This window comes from Urocitellus parryii, chromosome 6 (assembly GCF_045843805.1).
Source record: "Urocitellus parryii isolate mUroPar1 chromosome 6, mUroPar1.hap1, whole genome shotgun sequence".
Taxonomy (NCBI): Eukaryota; Metazoa; Chordata; class Mammalia; order Rodentia; family Sciuridae; genus Urocitellus; species Urocitellus parryii.
The window spans coordinates 4219128-4238875 of NC_135536.1; the positions used below are offsets into that span (position 1 = coordinate 4219128).

At 41.5% G+C, this 19748-nt stretch overlaps 1 protein-coding gene across 10 annotated transcripts in view; it reads right to left on the minus strand.

Annotated features, from left to right (window-relative positions):
• The window catches only part of Ppp2r5c (protein phosphatase 2 regulatory subunit B'gamma), a 136115-nt gene that overhangs the window by 88195 nt on the left and 28172 nt on the right, over positions 1-19748 (minus strand). For 5 of the 10 annotated variants that reach the window (XM_077800102.1, XM_077800100.1, XM_077800104.1 and 2 more), the window contains exon 1: positions 5566-5769. The exons of the other annotated variants lie outside the window; for them this stretch is intronic. In XM_077800102.1, coding sequence (XP_077656228.1) covers positions 5566-5659 — 94 coding nt within the window. In that variant the 5' untranslated portion in view covers positions 5660-5769. Of the gene's footprint in view, positions 1-5565; positions 5770-19748 lie in introns of those variants that run through there. 10 annotated transcript variants of the gene reach the window in all.

Below are 19748 nucleotides of genomic sequence, written 5' to 3' on the forward strand. Positions count from 1 at the left end.
TTAAAAACCACACCACCTGCACTGCACCTGGGCAAGCACAGCACTCCCACAGCAGCCAGTGTCACTCTGTACTTAGCTCTCCCCAAATGTTCCGAAATGTCTTCTATAGGTTCGATTTTGTGTTTTTTATTACAAGGATCTGATCTAGATTTACTTGTTGTATTTCACTGTCTTATCACTTCAGTCTTTATTTTTAAACTAGAGGGTTTTGATTTATAAATAGTTCAAGGACCTAAAATAAAATCAGACCTTAATTTGCTGTGGTAGGATGTCCACACAACTGTGCACTTGAGCCAATGTCTTTATAAGATTAAAAAGAAAATAATTTTTTAAAAAAGCATATTAGTGACAGAAAACTACCCTGCTAAAGTTCTCCATATGTCAACCTTCCCCTGGGCCAGAGAGAGGAGGTCTAGTCTCAGTAAGGCCAGGCAGGAATGGGCAGCATCTCCTGAGCTTGGTAGGTCCTTCCCACCGACCAGGTAGTTGGCCAAGAAATACACTGGATAGTTATTGTCTTAGTGAGTATTCAAAGAGATAACTTTTTTCTTTTCAATGCGCTGACAATGACTTAGAAACCATGCTCAGTGCCCCAAGAGAGAGCTGGAACCCAAATGACTGTCTTTAAGATGCTCACGATTTTCTAAAGAAAACAGCCAGAAAGTAATGCCTGGCAGACCTGGGAAGTGAAGTGGGATGGCGGAGAAGAAGAAGCTTCCACACACCAAGAATGACACCTGCAAGCCCAGGTGCCAAGCTCCAGACACTCCAAGGTATACTGCACTCTGAGGAGAGCAGTGCAAACCAAGAGGCGCCTATGGTAGAGACTTGCCCACCTCCCCACACTGAAAACTACCCTGGAGCAGAGGGGGGATGGGAGCTGTGCTGAGCTCAGACTGTGCCAGGCTCTCAACATTCTGTGTGGCTCTGGGCAAGGGGCTCTCCTTTTTCTTCCAGGAAAACAAAAATCATAAACAATGCCTCACAGTGCTGGGCAGATTCAAGGAGAGAACAGACAGAAGGAACTCTGGCCTGGCACACTGAAGGTGCTCAATTGATGCTCTCCTCCCTCCAGGACAATCACCAGTAGCAGCTTCCGGGGCAGTAGTCCTTTACTGAGGATCTCAGGCTGGGTGACTCTGGGGAGAAGACACACCTGAATTTGTCCTGCTCATCCTGCACACAGGAGCGAGTACATTGGTGCTCACAAAAGCTTGCTGGGATTGGCCAAATGCTGTAGGATGAACAAGTTACAATCACATCTGACACAAGCAACTGGAAGCAGGATGTGCCTCAAACCAGGTCTGAGTTTCCATTTGTCCTCTTCCTAGATTGAAAAACTTGACTAATAACTTGTATCTCTCTCTCTTTTTTTCTTTTCATTTCTCTACATGATTTAACACATCTCAGTGAAGAAGTTCTAGGCAGCAGCTTCTACTATAAAGAAACCCCATGAGTAGATGTTATGCCCAAGTTCAAGGGCAAGACTAATTATCAAAAGGTGTGCACTTTACACAACCACCTCCCAGAGGGCTGTCTGTTACTAAGGTTACCTTCCACCCCAGGGACATACAAAAAACACCTTTGTATACAGGCTCACCTGTGTTCAGGTGTATAGGTGTGTTTCTGAACAGTTACTTCACAGAGAACTAACTGCAGCTACACAGTAATTAGGCATCTATGACATTGGCATCTTGAGTTGAGACACTCTTCAGAGAGAAAGAATCACTCACTGCTTTGCTCTTCTTTTGAAGGGTCTTTTGTTTTTGTCATTCAAATATTTCTCCTTCTTAATTTTGGTAACATGGGTAACAGGTTGCATGCTCACCAGTGCTTACTGATGGCGCCATGCAGGTGTATTCTAAATTCAGCAACCTGCATATCATTATTGTTAACGCTGAGTAAGTCATGAGATTCAGTGTGGCAGGAAATGAAAACCAGGGTTTTGCTTCTTCACGTGCTTCCTGTGTGTCTTTCTGAGAAAGGTGAAGACCACTGGGCTGGCAACTCAGCATGTACTTGTGAGAAACCACAGGTTCCCCTGAGTAGATGTCCACTTCCAGAAGTATCTTCCTCAAAAAGAATGATTTGCTCTCCAGGTTCCACAGGGCTTGCAAAGCCTCCCCCATGGACTAGGACAGGTGAGAGCAGTCCCTGGAGGCCCGGACAGAGGCCAGCTGGAAGAGATGCCGGGCTTCTCATGGTTTCCCTGGCCACTAACCTTGTTCTGGCCTGGCTCTCACTGCCTTAAACCTAGCTCTTGAATGGGTGGGAGGAGGAAATGGCCACCAAATCCCAGCCCACCTCCACCTAGCCTGGCCATCAAGGGCAGGAGAGGCAGTACTGGGAACCTCCAGGAAACAGGCTTTACTGGTCTTCACAGGCAACCAAAAATCAAGGATTAGCCTAGAACAGGGTTAGTTGCCTGAGGCCCAGGGGCCGAATCCAGCCTGCCTCCTGTTTCTGTAAATAAAACTTTATTGGACCACAGACATGCCTATTCCTTTACTGTCTATGGCTGCGTTTGCTCACATAGCCAAAAATATCTACAATCTGGCCCTTTTCCGAAAATGTTTGCCAATTCCAGTCTAGAACTGTGCGGTTCAATTCAGTAACCACTAGACATATTTTAAATTTAAGATAACTAAAATTAAGTTAAAAATCCAGCTTCTTGGCTCAACAGTCACATGTGGCCAGTGGCTAAGGCAACAGGGAGCACAGAGAACATTCCCACCACTGCAGGCAGTTTTCTGGAGCAGTGCTGGAAGTACAGGATCTAAGTCATCAAGCTAAATTTACAGTCATCAAGTTCTGGGTCACTCTCTCTCCTTAGAAAGGTCTGCACCGAGTTAAAATATATCCTTTTCACACTCGAACTCCTAGGACATGCTTATTCACTACAATGACCACAAGCTTCAGACTATTTGGTATACAATAACTGTAAACCAACAAGAACTACAAGTCATCAGGTGGTCATTTTTACTTACTTGTTAACTGCCTTCCATCCCCAGTGAACTGTAAACTGTGAAAGCTGGGCCATTGTGCTTGCTTGTATTCCAAGTTAGGACCCTGCCCAGCACACACCATAGATATTGACACACATACAGTATTGGTAAAATGAATAAGAAATGAACCCGGGTGCAAAACCATCCTGTGAAAAGAGGCTGCTGAACTGAACAGGTGATATGGCAGTGGGTAAATACACCACTGTAACCCTGCAGCAGATGTTCTACAAACAGCTCGAATTTCTTCTTAAAGTAAGTTAAAAAAAAAAAAAAAGATTCCAAACAAAAAAGCCATCAGGGTTTTGATTTTGGGCCCACTAAGGGCCAGCCATGAGACCTTGGTTAAGTTATTTTCCATTCTGAGTGAGCTACCCGCCTCCTCCCTAAATGGGATGGATGAGCAAACAGATAACTCAGCACCAAACCCTCTCCTATGCCGCCTTCTTCCCAGCTCCCTGCTCCCTCCAGAGCACCCTGCCCATGGGGAGTTCCTCCTGTGCCCTTTCCCCAGGGCTGGGTCTCTCCCACAAAACCATAAGCTCCTCTGGGGCAGGGGCTATATCCTAGTCACTTTTGGCACACAGCAGCTGCTAATCGGAGGTTCAACTAAGAATCTAAGAGCTCAATAAATAAAACACATTTTTGAAACCTCGTATTAACAAGCTTGCTCTAAGAAGTTCTTAGGGGGGCTGGGGTTGTGGCTCATCAGTACAGGGCTCGCCTAGCATATGCAAGGCCCTGGGTTTGATCCTCAGCACCACATAAAAGTAAATAAATAAAATAAAGGTATTGTGTTCAACTAAAACTAAAAAATAAATTACAAAAAAAGAAGTTCTTAGGAGTAAATCAAGCATTCTTTGAGTTTTAAAATTAGAAATACCCTCACCATTTGAATTAGTAGTTAGTCTAAAGGTTGCTCTGTAAAAAGTCAAGTCTTTTTCAAGTTCATACACTTCACTGGTTTCCCTGCTGCAATTACACAGTGAACAGCCACAGGGAAAAATCCAAACTGGGCAAATGAGATCTTGGAATTAACAGCAAACAAGGTCTTGGAATTAACAATAGCAGCAGTGGTGGTTTAACATATAAAATCAAATGATTCTATTTCAGAATAAATTCATAATTCAAAAGGTATCGAGTACATTAGGTATCTAATAAAAATCAGAAGACCCACAAATGAAAAATCTTAATTTTATATGCAATCAAATTTTTTTCTTTTTAACTGCTAACTATTCAGTATTTAAAATCAAACTGAAATCCAAACAATTTACATTTTGCTCTTGACCACTTGGGTTCTGCAGCTAGAACACCTAATACTAACTGTAGTCATCCTGTTTCTTGGCTGGCTGCACAGCCAAACAATAAATTCACAGCTGACCCTAAAATATTTGGTTATAGTGAAAGCTCATTTCCACCAGCTCTGTCAAAGAGGGTTTGGGGAGAAAAGCAACATGCATTTCATTCTAACAGGCTGGGTGTTCACGTGCTTCTATCTTCCTGGGTACACCCTAAGACCTGAAAAATCCTGCCCAGCATTTTAGTCACAGGGATTGTTAGTCACCTAGAGAGCCTGCACCCACCCTTCTTTCACACAGGTCCTTAAGGAGATTTTGATAGTGAAAACTGTTTTGTATGAGGGAAAAGCTGTGACCTTATATTTAAAAAGTGATCTGGTAAGGCTTAACACCATTTTCTCTTTCACCCAGTTACGAGCAAAATTTACATAACAAATATCTTAAAATGCCAACTAAGTATGTATTACCCTGGTAACAATTCAACACGACTAACAGGAACTGCATTTTTAAGCTAAATCTGAACCCCAAATATGTACCAACTGTAAAAAGGCAAACTGCGATTATTAAAATAATGATGTCTGCACACCCTAGAAACTTGTTGCCATCTTAAATTTAAACACCAAATGGCAACACACAGCCTATGTGCATGCTGAATAGCTTGTATTACTCCATGAAAATGCTAACATCTTAAAAATTACAACCCCCAACAGATTTCAGATTTCAAAGCATGAGCACATTTCTTTAAAAAAGGCTCTATAGCAAGAATGATAGTCCTTCTAAAGGAAGCTCTTTTCTGATCAATTCTGCATATTGCAATTTATCTTTAATTTTTAGATATGTCCCCGGCAAAGCCTTTGCAGTATTAAGCAACACCAATGTAACAGAAACTCTGCGTACCGACAGCAACTTGGCCCGGCTTGGCCGGGACCGCCTCTCCTTCCTACCCCCACCCAATACCTTCCCCGGGCAGTGACTTCACATCCTTTGACATCAGCACAGCTTCGAAAGGGGGATGGGAGAGCGAGCTGAAAGCAGAAAAACCAGCTTTGAACTATGCATGCAAGGCCTCTCTCGAGCGGCAGATTCTGTAAGTAGTTTGTAAAATGCCAAATGGCAGTGACACACCCCATCTGCTCCTGTGAAGCCTGCAGCAAAGTGGAGTGAATTCTGTTGAAGGGACTTCCTGCTTTTCCTATCTGAAGCACAATAGCCATTTATTAACTACCCACGGAAGGTTCCGGTCAGTGGAACACACAATAACTCACCTCGAATGTGGAGAAGGGCCACGGGCTGGAAAGGCCCATTGGAGCTGGCCGCATCCACCACCATCCCGCTGCCCGCCTTATTACATGTCAACATCTAGACTCCTGCGGGGAAGGCAGTGTACTCCTAGGGCAAGAAACCAGCCTCCATTTTAGTTTAAAAAAAAGACAAACTGAAGCTCTCTGCAGCTGGAGGGAACTGGCTGGCTAGTGATGTCAGCAGGCACAGAGCTCGCTGATTGGCTGGAAGCTGCAACTTAAAATGACACTGAAAAAAAAACCTGCAAATGGAAAGAGCGTTCTGCTTGGCTGTCAGTGTGCACTGAGAGCCTGGGCATTTTCCGGCTTTCTGCAGTCTTCATTTCTCAGTAACTTTCAGGCAGAAAACCCACCTCTCCGGGGACAGACTGGAGGCCACAATCCCCAGCCAGACTGTAAACAAATGATTCTGAGAGAGAGAGGAAAAAAAAGGTGTGCGCATAGGAGGTGTTCTGTGGGAACTTTACATTTTGGCATTTCCCTGATACCCCAAATTCAGTGGCACTTTATGTCCCCCGTCCATCTTCTCCTTTCTAGTTGTACTTTCACATGTACATCCTATGTATCATTACAGCCAGCGGTGATTTAAAGCCAATGGCTATTTAAATATTACATAATTCCAATTCTTTAGTCCAGACTCTTGTTCAACTTCCCCTACCACCAAGTGGGCAAGTTATGAATTCATAATCCCCACACACTGGTTTTCCCTGAGACCTAGTTGTTTCCCCACCCTCTGAAAAACATAGATTGAAAAACTATATGAAAAATGAAGGCTGCTTTGTATTCAATAGCTAGAAAGTGCTACAAATTAAAGTCCTTATTCCACATGGTTGTGGGAGCTAAAACAGACATAAAAAGTGTGCTTTCTTTTTTTTTTTTTAAATATTTACTTTGTAGTTGTAGTTGGACACAATACCTTTATTTATTTATTTTTATGTGGTGCTGAGGATCGAACCCAGGGCCTCATACATGCGAGGCGAACGCTCTACCACTGAGCCACAATCCCAGCCCCTGTGGTGCTTTTTTCTGGAGCTTAAAGATGTCAACATATCAGATTCTTTTATTTAGGTTTTAGATATTTTGTTTAGATTCAAAATTGATATTTCACTAACTTTTGATGGGATGTTATTAAAAGCAACATTCAGATCCTAGTTTCCTGTCTTCAGACAAAGTTAATGAAAAAGTTGCTCCAAGAAGAAAGGTCACTCTGACCTAGAGTGTTGGAGGTGGCAGGGAGCGACTCCCACAGAGAGACACCAGTGCCAAATGAAAATGAATAAACCTAAGAAAAACCTCTTTAGCAGAGCAGAAGCTATCTCCTCACTTCTTTGTACAAAAAAGAAAGTTTTCCTTTGTATCATTTCCTACACAATCCCCACCTCACCCATTTGCTCCACCTGTGAATAAGAACCAAAAAGCCCCATAACTCCAAAACACAAATTGCAGCAAAAGAAACATGTGCTGCTGCTGGGTGGCCATGACACCTGTGGGCCTGGATGCCACACACCTCAGCAGATGAGGGCACCGCTGCACCCATTTGGAGGTGCTTTCCTGGTCTTCCCCGCAGTAAGAGGGTAGATGCAACCGTGCCAACAGCTGTGTGATGGTCAGAAAAGCAGTGACCAGAATCCTATCCACCCCTTCTCCCCAGGGCTGAGAACTGCAGGACTCCATGGCAGGTCCAACAGCTTCCAGTGGGCCTGAGCCCCAAGAGCAGACACCACCCCAAGGCTGTCTCCCTATGAGTGCACACTGCTGGCCTCACGCCTGCCCTGGCAACAATGCTACCTGAGCAGCAGACACGGTTAAACAAAAAGACCAAGCCTCGAGTCAGGTGACCTGAACTCAGATTCTATCTATCCACTTGTCTCCAAGGACCTTTCCCCTGCCCAGGGCTTCGAGAAGAGGACCACCACCAGCCCTCAGTGCTGAGGTACTGCTGCACTCACTTCCACTCAGCGCACCTCCAGGAGCCATACCAGGGAACTCATTGGGAACAGGGTGCTCAGGGGCTTGGGAAGGATCAGAAGCCCATGCTTGCTGCGGTCTGCACCTTCAACAGGACGAGACCTCCGGCCAGATTCAACACTCATGTGAGATAGTCTGGGGAGATGCACCTGTCCCAGAGACCCCAGGAGCATCAGTGAGAAGCACAAGGTGGACAGAAAAGGAAGACACTTTTTCATGTATTTTTCCTAATGATCTAAGATCAAAGGATCTCAACTTTATTAGTGATTCCCCTCCACACTCTTTAAAAACCTTATGCATATAAAGTAGTTCTTTAAAGACTGAGATCAAGAAATTATTGATAAAACAAAATATAGATAAGAAATAATGACTTGAACAAACAAGGCATATTTCTGATTTGGAAACATAAATACTATAAATATGCTAATGTCAATTTTTTCCTAAAATGGCAGATTAATGGCATTTAATGATAGTTTATCCTGAGTTGCTGGGATTACGGGTGTACAACATTGTACCTGACTGCAACTTCAGATAATGATTTCAGAAAATATTTGGAAATATGTTTCAAGATTTTTTTTGTTTAAGTAGTAAACTTTTGTTTTACTTCTTGGAATTCATTCTAGAAATATAATAACCATGAATGAGTACCACATTTTAAAAAAATGTATATTTAAAAATATAGTATTTTTAAAAAAATACCTATTTTTGAAATTATGCTAAAATAAAGCACATGATATAAAATTTACCATCCAAACTGCTTTTTAGGAGTACAGTTCAGTGGCATTAATTACATTCATGTCCTTGTTTCAATTCTTTTGGGGACACAGCTAGGAAGGACGGTTGGATCACATGCTATACCCTTTTTTTTTTTAAATTTCTGAAGAACTGTCATGCTGTTATCCCAGTGGCTGTCCACTGCACACCCCACACCAGTGCATACCCAGGAACGCATCCGGGCCCCTGCACATCCTCAGAGCACTCACGCCTTTGCACAGTACCCTCCTCAGGGTGCGCACTGAGCTCTAGTCCCGAACTACAAGTCATGCTGAGCTCCTCTGCACGGGCAAGCTGACCAATTGTGTATTTCTCTGGAGAAATGTTTGCTTAAGTTTATTACACATTATTAAAACCAAGACTTTTTGGTTGCTATTGAGTTGTAGGAGTTGTCTGTCTGGACGTTAATCGCTTCTCAGATACAGCACTTACAGAAACCTCTTCGTTCTGTAGGCTGCCTTTCGCCTGGCTGACTGTGTCCTTCAATGCTGTTTTAATTGGATGCAGTCCAGTTTACCTGTTTTTACTTCTGTTGTATACCACTTCTGGTGTCATACTCAGGAATTCCTATCACAGCCAAATCTGATGTCATGAAGTTTAATAGTTTTAGCTCTTAACATCCAGGATTTGATTCATTCTGAGTTCATTTTTGTATATGGTGTTAGGTAAGGGTCTAACTAACACCAGACTTTTTCATGTGGATATCCAGGTTTCTAGTGTCATCTGTTAGAGTCTGTCTTTTCCTCACTGAATAGTCTTACCACATATGCACAAGCTCTGTTCTATACCATTGATCTATATGTCTGTTTTGGTGGCAATACCACACTAGTCTTGATTACTGTAGCTTTGTTTTAAGTTTTTAAATGAGGAATGGTGAGTCCTCCAACTTTTTCTACTTCTGGAAAAAACTACATTGGGATTCTTAATTTTATTTTAGTTGTAGATGGACACAACATCTTCCTATCTTCCTCTCTCTCTCCTCTTTTATACAGTATTGAGGATCGAACCCAGTGCCTCACACATGTTAGGCTAGCGCTCTACCACTGAGCCCTAGCCACAGCCCAACACTGGGATTCTTACAGGTATTACAACTGACTCTCCAGATCACTTTGGGAAACACTGGCATCTTAACAACATTAGGTATTCCAGTCTATGAACACAAGATGTCTTTCCATTTATGGGTTTCATTAATTTCTTTCAGGAGCATTTGTAATTTGGAGAGAATAAGCCTTTCAATTCCTTGATAAGTATTTCATTTATTTCTTTACTTGGTACATTGAACCCAGGAGCACTCTACCACTGAGCTCACCCCCTACTCCTTTTTATTTTATTTTGGGACAGGCTCTTGCTAAATTGCCCAGGGTGGCCTGGAAGTTGTAATCCTCCTCAGCCTCCCAAATAACTGGAATTACAAGCATGCACCACCATGCCTGGCTTAAATATTTTATTCTTTTTGAGAGTATTACATTCTACTCATGGTTCCAAAATAATGGAAACTACCTTAAGGTCAAAAAGATTACCCCACATACTCTGTGAAATTTTATACATTCATCAAAAATACTTATACAGGGGCTGGGGCTGTAGCTCAGTGGTAAAACAATTGCCTCGCATGAGTGAGACATTGGGTTTGATCGGTAGCACCACAAAAAATAAATAAAGATATTGTATATCTAACTACAACTAAAAAATATTTAAAAAATACTTACACATATATAAAACTGAAATATAAGTGAAAAAGTCAGAGAATGGTTTTTGATAAATAGTATGATCAGAAAATAATCTCAAAATATTAACAATGGTCATCACTGAGTGATAGAGTTATAGATGCCTTTTCTTTTAGAAACTCCCTGTGTTTATTAACACTGTAGAAAACTACATTATTATTTTAATGAGATATAAAAGTAACAATTTTTAAAAGGAGACATATATTAAGTTATAGCAGAAAGAATCCTTAATGAAGTTTCCTCTTCAATGTCAGGCTAAGAACAGGGAAAGGATGGTGATAGGAACCCAAGAAGTCTGATACAAAAGATTTTATTGTGATGATAAATGAGATCATGGATGCAAAAAACCCATAAAACTTTGCTGAAATCAGGCATTAAAAATTTAAATAACAGATAAGGATGATGACTCTTTGTCTCAGAGACTCAATTATGAACTGCCTGAGTTTCTCACCATGAGTTTGTCACCTTTGCATGGAGTCTGGGTTCATCTAAGTGGTCAAGGTTCAAGTGGTCTCTGGAGTGGAGCTCTCTGCCCTGATGAAACGAGTACTGGCAAATGCAACCCAGAGGGGCTCATCATACAGCCATGTCACTCACTCTAGGACACATTTTGACACCTTCCTGGAGGGACTGGACTAGACAGAGAGAAAGGATCAGCATGGGGCAAGAGATTGCCCTGAAGAACCCTGCTGGTTCTGTCTTCACCTGAAAAGGGATATACCTGATTCCTCATGTTGTTAAGAGGGCTCACATCATACAGGGTAGGAGCAGAGAATATAGGACCCAGGCGGGATGCCACTAAATGCAGCCCCAGCCAGCACAGGCCAAATGCAGGAAGCAGTGTGCATTACCTCACTCTAAAAACCTCATTGCCCACCAACAGCATTTTGGAAAGACCCCTGGTTGCAGTGCACAGACATCACTGAGCCATGCAAGGGATCTCCACTTAGGTAATCCCTTTGGGCAATCTTCCTTTTATTTCCTGCTAGGTTCAGCAAGAGTTCCAGCCACAGGTTTTCTCTCTTGGCTTAAACGCTGGACAGTCTCTGGCACCAGGGGGTTCCTGTCAGGGTACTGAATCATCTCCTGAACAGTTACTTTCCATGCCCCTGAAACAGACCCTGTTCCACTCTGGTGCCAGGAGTGGACACCTCTAATCGTCACCTTGACCAGCCCCATCCGCCTGTTAGGCTGGCCTCCCATGATGCTTCCATAACCCTTCTGGCTGCAACTACACCAAGAAGGGCTCAAAAGGCAAAGCTGGTGGCTGGCTCAGCACGGTGCACCTTCCACTAGGAAACTGGCAAGAAGACCTGGGCTCTCAATGCACCTTCCAGCAAATGCTGAATGTGGAAAATCTGCACAATATGACAGCTTAGCTCTGAAAAGGAATTACCTTTTATTTTCTCATCCCTCCAACACTGTTTTCTTCTATGTTTAAAAACAAACTGTCTGTAAATACATCCCACTGATTTTATTTCTAGGTAGTATTTCTGAATAAAACTTTCATATTTTCATTTCTAAATTCAGCCAAAGGTTTTCTTTTTATCTCCCCAAGCCCATTTGTAGGCAAATTACATACGCTCACATCTTAGTAGATAAGTTTTACAGTAATTAACAGATTTTTTTTGAGCCTAGAGATCTGTGACACTATAGCCATAATGCAGAGGCATTGGGCTGGCCAGCACTATTTTTTTAAACAAAACCCCAAAACCAAAAAACTGGAAACCTCACAAGTATAGATTGTTGGGTAAGAAATCTAACCTAAAAAATTTGGCTTCACTTGCAGTTTAAAATAGACCTTTTCCTTAGACAGATCAAAGGTACCTAACATTCAGCTGTGCTCAAAGGCTGCCAGGGAACTTCTGCTTGCCAACAGCAAGGACAAAGGGACAGGCACTGGCTGCCCTGTTGATCTAAGTCCTGTGAGTAATTAGAAAGCCACAGCTGAGCTCACCCACAGGGAAGCTCAGCACAGCTAGGTGGAGGAGCTGTGAAGACCTCACCCTGGCTCCTGGGTGAAGCCTGGGCTTGATCACTGGGCTGGAAGCCTTGCAGGAAGATAAGAGCTCTCAGCGCTCCTTGTTCTGACAGCACAGGAAGCCCCCACGCAGTAGATGAAGTCCGTTTATGTTGAAGACTATCATACCAATTTTTTTTTTTTTAATTGGTCCATACCCTTGCCAAACCTATGGTAGGTCAATGGGGCGATAAACCTCGTTTTCCAAGAAGAAGCCTGAGGTGGAGTGATGTGAAGGAAGCGGTGAGTCCAGGCTAGGTTTAGCTGCCCTGAGAGGTGATGCCACAGCAGTCTCTGTGAAAACTGCAAGGATAGGGAGAGGACAGGCAGTGTGGCTGCACTGTTCCCTGGATTCATGGCAGATGTGGTCATGGATACCACAGACACAGGCACTACGGCCCCTGCCCTTGGTGACAGCACTGACAGCAGCTAACATGGAGAGTGGAGTAGCATGTCGGAGTGTCCTGAGCCCAAGCATCCATCAAGGGATTGATGGATGAACAAAATGTAGTAAGTCTGCAACATGGAATGCCACAGCCTTAGAAAGGAACTGAACCTTTAGTACATGCTGCCACATGGATAGTGTTCAACTCCAGGTCTGCAAAGGCCCCAGCATTTTCCCTATCCCAGAGAACTCAACAGAGAGAGTATAGACATTTTATTCCTCAGGTGCTCCCCAGGGCAGCAGGCTAGGGCAACATGGAAGGCAGCCCCATGCCCGCAAGCAGGGGGTGTAGGTACAGGACAGGCTGCGCCATTGCTCTTACGGTTTCTTCATGTTGTACCAGGACAGTCCTCTTAATTCACAGCCACAGCTGTTCTGCTTTGATTCCATCTAAACACTGGAGGGGAGGAGGTAGCCCAGTTTCCTCTTCCTCACCCAGGATACCATGCTCTGTGAAGCTCTTCCTACTCACCACCAGGAAGGACGAGCCCTCCTAGGATTTAAGGAGAGTTAAACCCCAGCAAGAGGGTCTGGAGAAGGTTGTGCTAAGTCAATTAAGGTAGAAGGACAGATAAGACTTCACTTACATGAGGTCTTTGGAGTTGTCAAGCTCTAGAGATAGAAAGTAGAGTGCAGGCTTCCAGGGGGTCGGGAGGAAGGGGAACTCCTGTATCATGGGGGCAGTTTCTATGGGGTCTGATGAAAAAGTCTTGGTTGCAGATCAACAGCACAGTAAATGTATCTGATGCCCCTGAGAGATACAACTATGAATGGTTAAAATGATAAATAATATGCTACGCATATTTCATCACAACTGAAAAAAAAGATAAGGCAGGCTTGAGCCAAGGCAGTTCAGGGGACACAGGGAGCCGAAGCAGCAGGGTACAGACTCTGGGGAGGATGGAGCATCAACAGGGAGCCAGATCTCCAGCTGGAGGGAATAGATAGAGAGAGAAATGTCCAAGGAAGTGTGTATGTGTTGATAAACTGAATTTCAGGTACTGGGGAGGAAGCCTGGGAGCGGCATGGAAGGCTGAAGCTCAATACTTATGTGAAATGTGTGAATGCAGCTGGAAGTTAGAGACCAAAACCCTGGGGTTTCACCCAGAGAGGTCTGAGGCTGACACCTGAGTGACTCAATGGGGCATTTGTGGCTCAAGGGGCGTGGAGAGGACAGCACTTGCAGCATAAGTCTGGGCTGGATGAGGGATTGTCCTGTCACATAGGCAGCTAGCTCTCAATTACTTACAAGCACAGTACCGGCTGTACCTCTGCTGCCCAGATGCTGACCAAGGACTGCCATGACTCTGTGATGTCTGGAGGGCTAGGGGCATCTGGTTATCATCCAGCTCCTCTTCAGCTCTGACCAACACAGATGGTCAAATATTTGCTCTGATCTGGGACCTGCCTCACCAAGCATAGGGACTGTGGGTAACCAAAAGAAGGCACCATGTCAAAGACACGATGAAAGAAAGAACTCATCAGAGCAGAGTCTTCCTGTCTGGCCCTTTCCAGGCTGACCAGAGCAGGTCAGCAGTCTGGTAAATTTATCACACCCCATTCTTAGTTTCTTCAACTAAGAGGCAAGAGGCTAAGCCCTCTGTAAATATATGCATAATTCATTTTTAAGCAGTAAAAACATACATTGTTATGGCAAAACTTTCAACTGTATTGAAAAGAAACTGCTCTGAATGAGGTGAAATATTGCATTTTGATGAAAGCAGAGAATACATAAAATGTTAACTGCCACTCAAAAGCCAAACTGGGAAAACCAAGCACATTCTCCTACCACATCGCGAGGTCTGCTTTCACGGAAGGCCAGAACCTCAGGGTCTCCGGGTAACTGAAAATTACAGCCCATGTCATTCCATTATAACTTTGGCTTCTTCCTGGCCTTTTGTTTCTAAAACAGGGAGAATGTCCTCAAGAAACATGATTAGTTTACTGTACCCGTAAGTCACTTTAAAAAATTGATCTCTTCAGTTAACATTTAACACTTCTACCTTTCAAACTAAATATACCAAATGATGGGATCGATTTAGAGAAATCTTGCAGTGAATAGGTCTGAAGACCATATTCAACCTGTTACCAAAAACTAAAACACAAAATACCTTCTTTCACTTAGCAGATGACCAAAGCCTCCGACTTATCACAGTGCCGGAAAAATGCCACCATGCAGACACCCCACAGGCTCTGGGAGTATAAGCTTATGGTGCCCTCTCTCCAGATGGTATGAGAGTCTGGCAAGTTTTTGAAAATCTTCTTTGATCCACTACTTCTTTACTTTGAATCCAGCTTAAGCAAACGTTCAGAGATGAGAACAGGACAATAATAGATTTACATAAGAGCACTGTTTACAACAGCTGAAAATCTGGGGTACCCACACAATGAAATAATGAACAATGGTTAGAAATCACACCTGCCATTCCCACTGATGTCAGGAACAAGACAAGCATGCCCGCTCTTACCACCACTGTGAACCACTGTACTGGAATTATCAATCAACTCAAATGAAAGACATGCAATGTGTAAGAATCAAAGCAAAGAGGTGAAACTACCTTTTTATGCAAATGATCTAGATAGCTGGAATGTTCAAAAGAATCAACTAAGAAATATTGTAAGGAGTAAGATGATAATTCAGTAAAGAAGCATGAGGCAAAAGTAAGGGCCAACATTCAGAAATAATGACTACTATGTAGAAGACACATGTAAGAGAAAACTCCATTTCCAAGAGCAGCAATAATGGACTATCTGGGTATTAATAAGAAATGTGTAAAATCCACATGAGAGAAACTATAAAATATCTAAAGGAAACAAAAGTGGCTTTGGAAAATAAACACAGCATAGTCCTAAAACAGAAGGCAAACACCTTAAGATGCAAACCATTCCTTGGACACTTTATAATTTAATAGGATTCCAACAAAAATGCCAACAGCTCTTTCTACAATGAGATGAGCCAATTCGAAGTTCCAACAGTAATAACGGTACAATCACTGTTGGATTGTTTTAGTAGACTATATAACCAAAATTACATTGATGATGTTAGCAAGATTTTCGGTATAAGATAGAGATAAAACTATGAAAATCCAAGAAAAAAAGTGAAAATACTATTATATAATAATGAAATTGAATTAAAGATATCAAATTAAATGCATGATTTAAAAATAATTATACTCGGGCTGGGGATGTGGCTCAAGCGGTAGCATGCTCGCCTGGCATGCGTGTGGCCCAGGTTCGATCCTCAGCACCACAAACAAAGATGTTGTGTCCGCCGAAAACTAAAAAATAAATATTAAAATTCATCCTCTCTCTCTCTCTAATAAATAAATAAAAATAATTATACTCTAGCTCCCTCCACTGAAAACAATTAAAAGTAATCTCAGTCCTATAGTAATGAGTACTTTTGCTATCCAGATTCTGGTCTCTTACAGCATTTCTCACTGAAAGGAACCAGGGCTATTGAGAACTGGCTGATTCCAGGTTTGGGGCAGGAAAGGTGCAAAATGAGCCTGAAGTAAATTTCACTGCTGAAAACCAAGAAATCAAAAATACATGATCTAAAAAATACATAGGAGTTAGCCTAAAGGACACCAAGGTCGAAATTATGCATTTGAACACAGGAAGAATAATGATTTTAGATTAAAACACTGAAATAAAAGACAATACATTAGAATCCACAATAATATTCACAGAAAAGAAGTCAGAAAAAAGCGTAAGTTATCACCATTTCAGGGAAACCGGTAACTCAAAGGAATTATGTTGATCCTATTTTTCTATCATGAATCATATTTCAGGATAACTAACTATCCGGTTGGTATGAAAAATAATCATTTCCAAAAGAATGCCAAATTAACTTGTAAAATTGTAGATCCAGGAAAGGTTTATCAACAGCTTTTTAAAAGATTAATGTGGTTGATGGGGAATAAACATTGGCTGGGTGTCAGGATATACCTCACAGATTATTACTAGTGGTTTTGAATTGCAAAGGGAAGCATTTAACTGTATATGGAGAGAGCAATCTGTCCTTGCTCCCATGTGTTAGTGAAGTTGAGCCTCACTTTTTAGGCAACCAGAGATTACGTGTCTCCCACAAGGAGGACACCATCTGCTGAGTTATGCGGCATCAACCCTGTCGTAGTCTAGCCAAGAGAGGTTTCCACTTATAGCATCTATAGGGTACACCTGGGCAGAACAACTGGCCTGGCTAACTTAATAAGTCACTGTTGTGGTTTAGACTGGCAAGTCTCTGGCAAAGGTGTCCCCAGATGTCTACTAAAATGATAACAAATCCCTGTTGAAAACCCTGACTCTAGGTTTCAAATATTTGAATACAAGACCAGTAATATAACAACACCAGAGATGATGATGATGATCAGGAACACAAGCAAACAAGACATTTATGCACAAAATGTGACAGAAACTGCAGACACTGGTCTTATGATGCAGGCTGTGAATAGTGATGCTTACTGTAAAGTTGCACGGAATGTACAAAAGAATAGGAAGAGCCTTAAAAATGACACTGCAGATTTTAAAAAGAACCAAATAGAATTTTCAGACATGAAAAAGTATTTCTGAAGTTAAAAGGTCAACAAATGGGTCAAACACATAAAGACAAACCTGAAAATTCTCAATCAGGTAGAAATTGAGAACAATGATTTAGAAACTTTGGTAGCAATTTAGCAGTAATTATATGTCTCCTGACTATAATAATAAAAAATTATGGGAGCATTTTATATTTCACTTTTGCAATTATTTATTTTTATTGTAGTTTATGATAAAATAAAGGACTGATATCCAAGATACATAAAGAACTGTTATAATAATAAGAAAATAAACTTAAAAACATACAAGAGGATTTGAACATACATTTCATTAAAAATGATAAACAGCCAATAGGCCCACGAAAAGATGCCATTTTCAATCACTAGGGAAATACAAATGAAAACTACCACACACCCACAGAAAGGCTACAGTCCAGTGGCTAGGCTATATCAAGCAAATGAAGGGGACACATGGGAACTGTGATGAATCAATGGTGGGACCTCTTTGAAAAATAATATGGCAGTTTCTTAAAAAGCTAGACAGAAACTTACCACATAAGCCAGCGATTCAATTCATAGATACTGACACAAAATAAATGAAAATTCATGTTTACACAAAGACTTATAACAGCAGTATCATTCATACTAGCTTAAAAAAAACCAACCCACATGCCCATTAATTGGTCAGTGGACAAACAAAAAGTGGCAATATTCATAATAACAAAAGAAACAAACTACTCAACAGGGATGAGCCTCCAAAACCTTTATCAAGCAAGACATACAAGACCATGTACTGTGCCAACCAAGAATACTACACCCAGCAAAGCTATCTGTTGTGGTTTAGATGTGAGGTGTACTCCGAAAGCTCATGTCAGACATTTCAAGAACACTTAGAGGTGAAGTGACTGGGCTGGGATTTTTAACCTCATCAGTGCATTAATCCCCTGGTAGCGATAAATTGGGTGGTAACTGCAGGTAGGTAGGGTGTGGCTGGAGGAGGTGGGTCATTAGGGCATCCTTTAGGGTATATATTTTTTCCTTGGGGAAAGAAGTTTCTTTCTCTCTGTTTCCTGGTGCCATGTTCCCTGCTGCTTTCTTCAGCCACACGCTTCTGCCATGATATCTGCCTCATCCCAGGCAGAGCAATGGAGCTGCCATCTATGGACCGAGACCTCTGAAACCAAGAGCCCCCAAATAACCCTTTTCTCCCTTAAAATTGTTCTTGTGGGGGCTGGGGAAGTGGCTCAAGCGGTAGAGCACTCGCCTGGTATGCGTGCGGCCCGGGTTCGATCCTCAGCATACAAAGATGTTGTGTCTGCCAAATACTAAAAAAAATAAACATTAAAAAATTCTCTCTCTCTCTCTCTCTCTCTCTCTCTCTCTCTCTCTCTCTCTCTCTCTCTCTCCCTCTCTCTTTAAAAATAAATAAATAAATAAATAAAATTGTTCTTGTCAGGTCTTTTGGTCACAGTGATGAAAACCGTGCCTAAAACACTATCCTTCAAAAATAAAGAACTGAAGTCTTTCCCAGAGAAGCAAAACTGGAGGAAACTTATTACCAGTAACCAGCATTAAAAGGAACACGTAAGGGACTCTTATATGTATAAGCAAATAGATGATCATGAATAAATGCAAAAGTAGAAAACTTATCAGTAGAGCAGACATACAGAAGAGAAAAAGAATCAAACATCAGTACAGAAAACTATCAAACCACAAAGATAAACAATAAGAGAAGAATATAGGAACAAATAATAGGCAAAACATAAAGACAAAAATTAATAGAATGAAAGGAATATGTTATTAACAATTAATAATAATACTGAATGTAAAAAGACCAAATCCTACAGTTAACAGATTGGCTGAATGGATTAAAAAAATAAGACTCAACTATATGCTGCCTATAAGAAACTTACTTTGGGATCATAGATCCCAAAGGGATCGACTCAACAAGAGGATATAACAATTGCAAATATCTATGTCCCCAACAGCAGAGCACCCAAATATACAAAGCAAATATTATATCTGAAGGAAGAGATAGACTCTAGTACAAAAATATTGGAAGATGCAAATGGACCTAAAAGATATTTACAGAACATTTCATCCAACAGCTGCAGAATACAAATCTTTCTTAATCAACACATGGTACTTATTCTCTAGGACAGACCATATGTCACTCCCAAACTAAGTCCTAATAATTTCAAAAAACACTCAAAACTATATATCATGTGTCTTCTCTGGCTACAATGGAGTAAAACTAGAAATCAATCAGAGGAATTTTAGATATCGCACAAATGCGTGGAAATTAAACAACTTGCTCCTGAACAAGTAATGGACCTAGTAGGAAATCAAAATGGAAATAAAAAAAATTTCTTGACAAAAACGAAAATGGGAGCACAACATACCCAAACCTACAGGATACGCAAACACAGTACTAAAAGGGAAGTTTATAGCAATAAGTGCCTCCATTAAAAAAAATTCAAATAAACAACCTAATGATGCAGCTCAAGAAACTAGAAAAGCAAGAACAAATCTAACCAAAAATTAGTAGAAGAATATAAATAATAAAATCAGAGAAGTAACAAACAAAACTGAGACTAAAAGAACCAAAAAAATCAGTTAAGACAAAAAACTGAAAGTTTGAAAAGAAACAAAATCAACACACCTTTACCTAGACT